The sequence below is a fragment of the Mesoplodon bidens genome (assembly GCF_964165515.1).
Source record: "Mesoplodon bidens genome assembly, chromosome: 9".
Taxonomy (NCBI): Eukaryota; Metazoa; Chordata; class Mammalia; order Artiodactyla; family Ziphiidae; genus Mesoplodon; species Mesoplodon bidens.
The window spans coordinates 37,537,104-37,547,821 of record NC_138166.1 but is presented as its reverse complement, the minus strand read 5'-3'; the positions used below and the strand labels follow the sequence as shown (position 1 = coordinate 37,547,821).

Genomic DNA, 10,718 nt, shown 5'->3' with positions numbered 1-10,718 from the left:
AATTTTTAAAAATCCTTCTAGTAGCGTCGGGTGAATGATACAGCATGATCTTCTAGCAAAACCTTACTAATTTTATACAAGCCAGGAATGGATTAAAATTCAGTCTTTTTTAAATTGAAAAAAAACGCACCCTGGGCTTCCCTGGTGGCGCAGTGGTTGAGAGTCCGCCTGCCGGTGTAGGGGACACGGGTTCGTGCCCTGGTCTGGGAAGATCCCACGTGCCGCGGAGCGGCTGGGCCCGTGAGCCATGGCCGCTGAGCCTGCGCGTCTGGAGCCTGTGCTCCGCAACGGGAGAGGCCACAGCAGTGAGAGGCCCGCATACAGCAAAAAATAAATAAAAATAAAAACACACCCTAATTTTCATTGTTTTTCAAAAAATATACAGTGGTTATTTGTAACTAGCATAAATGAATAAATATAAACCATTTGTAGTTAAAATATTATTTTTTTGCAAATAGATATTTCTGAAAGCTCCATGTCCATATTTAGCTTAGGTGTAGCACACTATATGTATTATCTATTTGTATATGTACTATTAATTTTTCTTCCATTCTTGTTATTGATAAAAACACCTATCTCTATATATCTAATATAACTATTAATATCAATATCTATCTATCTACCTATCTATCTATCAAACTGTCTTCTATCTATCAAGCCACTTGAGCAAAAGCTCTTTATCCATATTGGGCAAAATAAATTCGATAAATAAATCTTTTCTTTAATTGATAAATATTATGATTTAAACTAGAGGTCAGACTCTGCCAAAATGATCACAATCACCATTTTGAAATGATAGTTACTAAGGCGAGAATACAATTATGCAGTTTAATCAGACTGGAATGTGTGAATTAACTGGAAAAAAACAAAAGCTGAAATATAATCAACAATTAAGATGCAAGTGCTTTGTAGCATTTTAAAATAATAACTACAAAGCTATTCTTTCTGTTTAAATTTTTACTTCACTGACTGATTGTATCCTAGGCTTTTCTTATTGATTGCTGACCTTTTCCTGTCATTTGATGTTAAATACCATGCAATGAATGTATCACAATGTAACATGGCCTGAAATGGATCAGTAAGTTGAATGTGACCATAAGAAATGGATCCAATCCTTGACTTAACAGAGACTAATCTTATTTATAAGGTTGCTTTATTCCATTTCATTTTTCTTAGTACATTCACTTACTAAATACTATTAACAATCAAATTAGTGATGATTTTAGTATTTTATCACCAAAACCTTTGTTTCAATGTTTTATTAGTAAAAGGCAACCACATAGTCTTCTTGATTGTGAAGTCATTGTCCAGTCAACTCCTTTTTATGCCTCAGGCCTTAGGACACTAATTTTAAGACCATCTCTAAGGCCTTCTACACAAGGTGCTTTGATGTTGAGAAGGAAGAAATGGCTAAAGTGTCTTAAGTCTTCTGTTATGTTAAATATCCCATATTGAGCAATGATGAGCAAGTAAAATAAACATATGAAATAATACATTTTTGGTATATTCAACCTATGATATAACTATGAATGTTCCATGCATTGATATAATGATATGAAGTAGTTTAAGATCTAGTTAGTAAGACTAGAAAATAAGTCAATAGTGGACTATGAATCATTATTTTATTTAATGATACAATAGTTGGCATTATTACAAAATCGAGAGATGTTTTCTTGTCTTTATGTATGTCGAGACTCTCCTACCTTTCATAGGGAAGGGACAACATTAATGTCCTTATTTAGCTTAGTATTATTTATGTCATATACATGTGACTGTTAGACTTGTAATTACAAAAAGAACAATCTACCACAAAAAAAGCACTAAGGACTCCTTCATGCTCAGGATCCAAAAAATGAAAGCCAAGCTCTTGTCAATACATAATGAAGCCTCTTTGGCTTTCTTCACTTGGAGTGATGGGATCAATCATTGATTGAATTGACAAAACAGTTATTTAACTGTATAATCTTGTTCAAGACTCATTACGTTGGTTAATAAATGATATGTCAAACTTGAAAACAGTGAAAAACTAGTTTTTGTTTTCTTTTGTTTTAGTTTTTGGTTTGGGGACCATACAATATTATTCAAATATTCAAAGTTTCCCAACATATGGTAGTGATTTTTCCACAATTCCTTTCTCAAACTTAACTGCATATTAGAATCACCTGGAAAACTTTAAAAACTGCTGATATCTGAGTTCCATCTTCAGAAACTATGATGTAATTTGGATGGCAGCCTGGGCATTGGGTCTTGTATCTCCCCCAGGTGATTATAATGAGCAGCAGACTTGGTATATTTAAATATGATATTCTTATCACAACTCACTGCTGGATTGCCACCCAACTTCTTCAAACGTCTTATTTGCTGAATCAGTGGTCTCCCTATCCCTCTCTTTTTTCTTATTATAGAATTTTCTATCAAAACTTGTATGTGCCTTATATTTTAAAAAGCAGGGGGGCTTCCCTGGTGGTGCAGTGGTTGAGAATCCGCCTGCCAATGCAGGGCACACGGGTTCGAGCCCTGGTCTGGGAAGATCGCACATGCCGCGGAGCAACTGGGCCCGTGAGCCACAACTACTGAGCCTGCGCGTCTGGAGCCTGTGCTCCGCAACGAGAGGCTGCGATAGTGAGAGGCCCGCACACCGCGATGAAGAGTGGCCCCTGCTCGCCGCAACTAGAGAAAGCCCTCGTACAGAAACGAAGACCCAAAACTGCCAAAAAAAAAAAAAAAAAAAAGCAAGCAGGGACTTCCCTGGTGGCGCAGTGGTTAAGAATCCACCTGTCCATTCAGGGGACACGGGTTCCAGCCCTGGTCCGGGAAGATCCCACATGTCGCGGAGCACCTAAGCCCGTGTGCTACAACCACTGAGCCTGTGCTCTAGAGCCGTCGAGCCACAACTCCCGAAGCCCAGGCACCTAGATTCCAGTGCTCTGCAACAAGAGAAGCCACCGCAGTGAGAAGCCCGCGCACCACAATAAAGAGTAGCCCCTGCTTATCGCAATTAGAGAAGGTCCGCGCACAGCAACGAAGACCCAACACAGCAAAAATAAATAAATAAAATAAGTTAAAAAAAGAAAAAAAGCAATTACTCTGATACGTTTATTCTGTAGTTTTTGTAAACACGTACTTTTTTATACATGTTAGAGACAAGGACAATAACTTTTAGCAGTGTTTATTTTTGTTAAAAGAAACTGATGGAATTGAAGGTCAAGTCACCTTCCGATTGCACAGATTAAACAAGAAAGTATTACATATTTCATCTTTACAAAGCATCTTATTGATTTAAAAAGATCCATACTATTGATAAAGTTCATGATGAAACATATATGTAATAAGGAGACTAAAATATTTATTTTACATATCTACAGTATGTATTGTCCTATTTCTAGATCAACCACAAATTACACAAGGAAATATTTAGATACATGAAAAAGCTTCAGAACATAAAAAATGAACATTTTGAAAAAAATCACTTGTGAAAGCTCATTAAATAATAACATTGACAAATAAATAGTTAATCAGCTTTACTTATTAGCTGCTGCCATGCATTTCTGGGATTCCATTCCAAGCGAGGGTCAGCATGCAGGGTATAATTTCATACTATGAGACTGTAAAAAGCTACAGGGCTTATTTTTGAAGTGAAATGTAACAAAGTCTTTCACTCTTTCAAAGGGCAATCACTCTTGGCTGCTAAACTGTTCCCATGAAGATTACCAAAAAAGCACCTTCCTGAAGTGTTAACCTGAAGATTCATGGCAACAATTTTCTTTTAAAACTTTTCAATTCTGAAGAGGTTTTGTTGGGGGCTGGGGGAGATGGATTGGGAAATGAAGGGTAACTGAGAAGCCCTTTTCCTTTTTAAAAAGTAATGATTCAGTGACATGTATAGTATCACCAGTCTTTCAAGAACTAATACTACAGGATGTGTGGAATTAATACTACAGGATGTGTGGCATTTAAATGCAAATCCCACTCATGGATGTTCGTACATCTTGAAAAACTTGAAAAGAAAAAGCTATTTCCAAAGAAGCTCCTGATACTTAGGACAGCTTGCTGGGTTTGATCAAAGCAGAAAGCATATATTTTCAAGTAAGAAAAGAGCAGTGGCAGGCTTGAGTCTTCCGAGCAATCAAATCTGTAAAGCAGATGGTTACCAGTCAGTCCAGTTTGGAGAGCCTGAATTCTAACTCATGCTGTGCTTGCTGGATTTGCTGGCTCTTTTCCGCTCTCTGTGATGCTGGGCTGGCTTGGCAGGAGACACGCTCTCAAAATTATGACTGGACTCATTGTGCTGCCGCGTGTACCTCTTGCACTTGCAGGCGGTGACCACCGTGATTTTGTAGGTGCGTGTGCTGCCATCTTGGCACTGCAGCTGGATTCTCTGGGTACGCGTTTTGTCATTGACACACCTCCACTCCTGGGAGCTCCTTCTGCTCCAGTACTTTGTTCCATAGCCTCCTCCGATCCAGTTGGGGAGCACAGGCAGGGGCAAGCATTCGCCAGCGCACACCAGCTCCTTCAGGGGGCTGATGCTAGTGCACTGGCCGTCAGAGATGTATTTGGTGGAACGCAGTTCCCGGCAACCTACTTGAACTCGAGCTGCAGGAAGGAAAAAAATGTGCATCAGAGGCAAAAAAACAAACGGACGGTTTTTTTTAAAGTAATCTGCAATGACAAAAATAATGTCCAAATGGCCAAATAGGAAGCGAACACCTATTTTATTTTCACAATGCAAAACACTGCCTGGATGGTTGTAGAGAAAGCTTTCATGAAAATTATCAGCTTATATGGCTACAAGTTATGGAATAAAATAAACTGGGCCTGATTTTTTTTTTTCATGTATAACATTAGCTAATAGCTTACTGGAGTATATGAAAATCCCATTTTCTTAGTCTTACTCCCCAATAAGTATTAAGCAGGTCTTACATTTATGTGTAAATATTCATTCTTTAATGAGCTAAGAAGGAGTATACTTTAATGTTCTTTTACTCATGAGTCATATTAGTTAATGTCTGCAAGTGCTTTTAATTAGGTTTTTAAAAAAAATCTATTGAGAAAATGTGGAAAATGTTTAAATATTGTGTACAATGCAATCCATAATATTTTGTTTCAATTACGAAATTCAGCTGCAGAGAATCATATATACATATGTGTACATTTGACATTTTGCATATCAAACTTAATAACTGCATTTTAAGCATAAATTCCCAAGCTGTCTTTTAAAAACACAAATATTAAAATGTTTAAATGCAAAATGTCACTACAACTCAATATTTAAAGAATATAAAACCCCCTAAATCAGGAACGTATGGTTGCCATAACAACTTGGCTACATTTCCATGAATTTTATGGCAGAAAAATGCCTAACATGTCTGATTTACAACTGCAAAAGGAACTACAGTGTTCGTTTCCTGAATATTGGTCATGGCAAACTTTTTGTTTAGTCATTTGAATTTGATAAGCATGTTCTCTAATTGACAGTTTCTCATTACATGCCTTACATAATTAAAGCAAAAATTAATCTTGAAATATTTGAGTTTTCCTTTCCATTGCTTTGTTATCTAAACTTGAGGAGAATTGCCTGTAACAAGCTTGGGGAAAACAATCGAGCCTTGTTAGCCAGAAAAACATATGTATATTTCAAAGTACAGACTGCTGACATTTAAAAAATAAAAATTATCAGGGACATTGAAGTGGTCTTGCATAGAATACTGAAAGCTAGTATGGAGTAGATACTAAATTAGGAGTTTTACTTCAGCTCTGTACCCCAGTGCTAGTCAGGTGAGAGATATAGGCTAAAGGGATGTGAGAGTTGTGAAAAAATTTAAGGTATATGCACATACGTCTGTGCGGGTACAGAGTGTGAGACTGAAATTAAAGTGTAAACTAGCTGGCTGGTCTGGGTACTCTGCCTGTCTGATTCTGATCCCAGTTCACCTTCCTGCAGCTGCCTTAGGAATGCACCTGGAAACAGCTGGAGATGATTTTGACCTGTCTAGCTTTTTGTTCCTGTTCATATAGAGACTTGGCATTTTTGCAGTGACAGTTCATTGACAATGAATACCTACCACATTGCTCGGTAATCTAATAATAATAAAGTAGTTCCTGTGTACCTAAAAGCAACCATCCTCATGAAAATTAAAACACCTTGGTTTTCTTAGAAAGACAGTAACAGTCACATTTGCTTTGACTTTTCAGAGGTCGAAACTCCTTTTAGCACTTGAATGATGAGTGCTTGAGGATCCAGGACGAGCTAAAGATTTGTGTAAGATTTCTTGCGTACTGTTTCTCTGTATCTCTTTTAAAACCCTATTACTAGCATGTGAACTCTTCTAAAGGAAAGGAGTGAAGTAAAAGAAGAAATTTGAATCCCTCTAACTAATCGTCAATGAGTCTGTCAATTAAGCAAACAGAAAAGAAGAAAAATATTTTCTATACAAAGTGTTATTGTACTGTCATTATTTTATATCTCTAAAGTCCTGAAAGTTTCCCCAGTCTCTCACAGAAATATACAGTTACCTAAATTTTGATCTGGTTAATGAGGAATTATTTTGGAGAATATGATTCTCCAGTGTTTTTAGTTTTATCCCTCCTTCTCAAAGATCATCATCCAAACTTCAACTTTTTCACTAGACATGTTTTAGAAATCAGTGTGAGCCATTTTTTTCCCCCCAAAGCTTCTTTTTTTCCCTTGTGATTTCCCATACATGCTTTGGTTAATTACCTTTATACACTTTACCAGAATTGCACATGTCCTGAAATAAACAGAAAACAACCTGAATTTAACTAGAACAACACTTTGTAAAAATTTTCATCTTGCATGATTTTAAAGAAGCAACAGTCTAATTCCTGGAAACATTTTCTTTTGGAATGTTTAGAAACTTAAGTCTGTGCCTACATTATCAAATCACTGTTTTAGTAATGTTAACTTTGTAGGGAAGAATGCCAATATACACGTGCAGCAGATTTTCCCAGATTGTTTAGCGAAACGTATATGGTTCAGGTTAGTTAGCAATGAAACAGTTCTACAGGAATGTGAGCTAATGCTACCAAATAAGAAAAAACCAAATCCATGGAAGTAAAACACACTTACTGTTCCGATCCAGTCCAGTGTCACTGAAATGCCTGCCTCCATTTCTGGCTTGATTCATCGTGCTGTTGTTGCTGGGCTGTGCTGGAACAGGTTTAACCACATGTGAATAAAGGATTTCTGTGGCATCATTTTTAAAAGCCAAACAGCTTTTCATTAGGATGCATGCAAGGGGAATGAGATAGAAATGAATGGCAGGAGGAAGCATGGTGAGTAGAGGATTTGCTTGGCTGGAGAGCTGGTTAATTCCTTTCCCTCTGCTTCTGCACTGTAACTGTGAAATTCCTCCTCAAGGTTCCCTTTATATATCCACTGAGGTTTGGCGTTCATTCAGGTGTAAAGTTGTGTAAAGCTTCAGAGTGAAAACACAGAGAAGGGGTGGGATCCCTACATGACCCTGCAAAAGAATTTTACCAATGGAAGAGAAGACTACAGAAAAGGAGGAGCTTGGTATACAAATTGCCTGAAATTTCAGAGTTGGACTTCATCAGTTGTCTGTGGGCTGAAGCAGCCAGGCACACTCTATAGTAACTACAGCCTCTCTCTCTCTTTCTCTGTGTGTGTGTGTGTGTGTGTGTGTGTGTGTGTGTCTCTGCCATTTCCTTTCCTAAATCTAGTTCACATTCGGGTTTAATTTAAATGAAAATATGCTGCTGTTCATTTGAAGAGATTTACATTCCCACAGTTGTTCTGTATTTGCGATAGGGAGAGGGTTCATCCCAGATAATAAGAGGAATTCAGGAGTTAAATATTGTAGGGCTTGCATGAAGCACCTAATTAGTTAAACATATCTTGTTTCTCAAGACGCAAACCACCATTTTTTTTCTTAAATGTATGGGCACAGAGCTAAAATCTACCCCCTGGACACACTTAAATAATGCAGCTTTGATCTGCATGAACTGCTGTGCTCCTAGGTAAATTATTGCCAGGGGTTCTGTGTGGAGAATAATGAGCATAGCTCTGTCTGCATTAAAGTAACTAATATCAATTTTCATCTTAAAAATGTGACACAAGCGTTAACATTCATTGCCTTATTTTACGTGAAAGAAAGCCATTTCTGACAGATTATTGTTTAGCAAATTAAATTCAAGATAATTTTTACAAGGTTTTTCATTTGCTGCAGAACACATGTTCTACCTGCATTTACTGAACATTTTGTTCATTACTTCCTTTGGCTCTGCTGCTCACATAAGAAACATGGTAGTTTTCTGTTAATCCACACAGGCACAGATGTTCCATTCATTACTACTAGGCCACTAATCTCTATCCTTAAAACAATTATGAAATTCCAACTGATTGGTGGGACATTTTGACTGGAATCAAAATTCTGAATCTCTTTTCAGTGTTTTTTTTTTTTTTTTTGGCAGTATGCGGGCCTCTCACTGTTGCGGCCTCTCCTGTTGCAGAGCACAGGCTCCGGACACACGGGCTCAGCGGCCATGGCTCACGGGCCCAGCCGCTCCGCAGCATGTGGGATCTTCCCAGACCGGGGCACGAACCCGCGTCCCCTACATCGGCAGATGGACTCTCAACCACTGCGCCACCAGGGAAGCCCTCTTTTCAGTTTTAAATCCATTTTTTTGCAGTTTGTGTGGCTATTAAACTCACCTTATGGCATGGATACATCTCTTTATAAACTTTTTCCTGTTGTAACTGCTATTCCTATCTCTCTGTCTATCTATCTATCTATCATCAGTCATCTGGGTTTTTCCACAGTGGCATTAGCAGCATTTTGGAATAGATACTTCTTTGTTATGGGGGGGGGTGGCATTCTGTGAGTTTAGTAGCATACCTGGCTTCTACCCACTAGATGCCAGTAGCACCCCCAGTTATAACCAAAAATGCCTTCAGACATTGCCAAACGACCCTGTGAGCTAAAATGACTCCACTTGAGAACTACTTGTTATCTATCTCTATCTCACTACAAAAGAAAATACAATTAAGAACAAAAGACTAATTATTTAGTAATACTAAGGAATAATTAGGAGAAAAATGGTACTGTGGTTTTACTTAAAAAAAACAACAGCTTCTCTTTTATTTTTTTTTCCAAGTAAATATAGCCTTTTTATTAAAATGTGTTTACCATGAGAGAGGTTATCAGTATTACTCTTTTTTTTTTACATCTTTATTGGAGTATAATTGCTTTACAATGGTGTGCTAGTTTCTGCTTTATATCAAAGTGAATCAGTTATACAACAGCTTCTTTTTTAGAGGTAGATACTGAAATATTCCTAGATGAAATAATATGATGCCTGGAATAAACTTCCAAAACAACATGGGAGGGGGGTAGTTAGGTGTGTGGATGGGGCATGATTTGATGGCTGTTGGGGCACGATTCTGGATATTCTATTCTGTTTACTCTTGTATATGTTCAAAATTCTACATAATCAAAAAATTTTTAAAAACTAAATTAAAAAAACTCAATATATACATACAAGTAAGTCCTCTACATACGAAATAGTTCGTTCCCAGAGCATGTTCATAAGTCCAACAAAGTTAGCCTAGGGACCCAACTAACACAATCGGCTATATAGTACTGTACTGTAGTAGGTTTATAATTGTTTTCACACAAATAATACATAAAAAACAAACACAAACTAAAGAAAACGTTTTTAATCTTACTGTACAGTACCTTGAAAAGTACAGTAGTACAGCACAACAGCTGGCATACAGGGGCTGCCATCGAGTGAACAGGCAAGAAGAGTTACCCACTGGAGGAGGGAGAGGAGGTGGGAGACGGTAGAGCTGAAGGATCGCCAGCAATAGGAGACAGAGGGCAAGCTACAAGTTCACTCACGCCTGATGTTGATGGAACACGTGTTCGAATCTTTGAAAGTTCACAACTTGAAGGTTCATATGTAGGGGACTTACTGTACTGCCAATCTGATCTCTATCTTAGGATTGTATGTAGTCATTTATTCTAACATCCTTCCTGGAAAATAATATATCAGTTTATTCTGTGCACATAGAGATTATAGATCAGACATCCTTCTAAAATAGTAACTATGAAGGATTTCTTATCCTGCTTATCAGGGTGCTTCATATTAAATACATGAAGTATGTTAATATTAACCATTGACTGGTAGACCCAATGCCTAAAGGAAGTAGGAGCATCAAAATATCTAATCTCTTCCCCCTTACTCTTTTTTGTGTCAGAAGGAGGAGATTTGTTTGTTTGTTTGTTTGTCTGTTTTATTTTGGCTGCACTGTGCAGCTTGCAGGATCTTAGTTCCCCAACCAGGGATTGAACCCAGGCTGGGTGTGGAGTCCTAACCACTGGAGGAGGAGAAGATAATTTAATCTGCAGTTTAATTATTAGGTTGGGCTAATCAAGTTGACCAAATTAACTCATAATTGTTAAATCTGCTCTGTACCTAGTATTCTGTAGGCACAGCCTTAGGATATCCCCTCGGGCAGGAGCAAAATTAGGAATGAAGGCAATGTGGTTGATATATGTGGACAGGAAAACTTCAGCATTCAGATGTGACTTCTATGATTAGGTTAACAAAATACTGTGACTTTCAGTCTTGCTTGCCTGCTCTAGCCATCTCACTTGCTTCTATGGAAGTCAGGTCCCATAATGTAAGGTTTCACATGGAGAAGCCTAAGGGGCACGGAACTGATGTCTCTC

At 37.8% G+C, this 10,718-nt stretch overlaps 1 protein-coding gene across 1 annotated transcript; it reads right to left on the bottom strand.

Moving 5' to 3' along the window:
- Window positions 1-4,179: 4,179 nt before the first annotated feature.
- Window positions 4,180-7,347, bottom strand: SOSTDC1 (sclerostin domain containing 1). The gene is made up of 2 exons (XM_081244211.1): window positions 7,091-7,347; window positions 4,180-4,596 (listed from the first exon to the last, which is right to left on the bottom strand). The coding sequence occupies exons 1-2, from the start codon at window positions 7,293-7,295 to the stop codon at window positions 4,181-4,183; spliced, it is 621 nt and encodes a 206-aa protein (XP_081100337.1). The 5' UTR covers window positions 7,296-7,347; the 3' UTR covers window position 4,180.
- Window positions 7,348-10,718: the final 3,371 nt, after the last annotated feature.

Bases quoted from the DNA above. Each gene is read 5' to 3' on its own strand.
- SOSTDC1 (XM_081244211.1), bottom strand. From the start codon at position 7,295: ATGCTTCCTCCTGCCATTCATTTCTATCTCATTCCCCTTGCATGCATC. The intron at 4,597-7,090 runs GTAAGTGTGTTT...TCCTTCCTGCAG, and splicing joins CACTGGACTGGATCGGAACA to CTCGAGTTCAAGTAGGTTGC.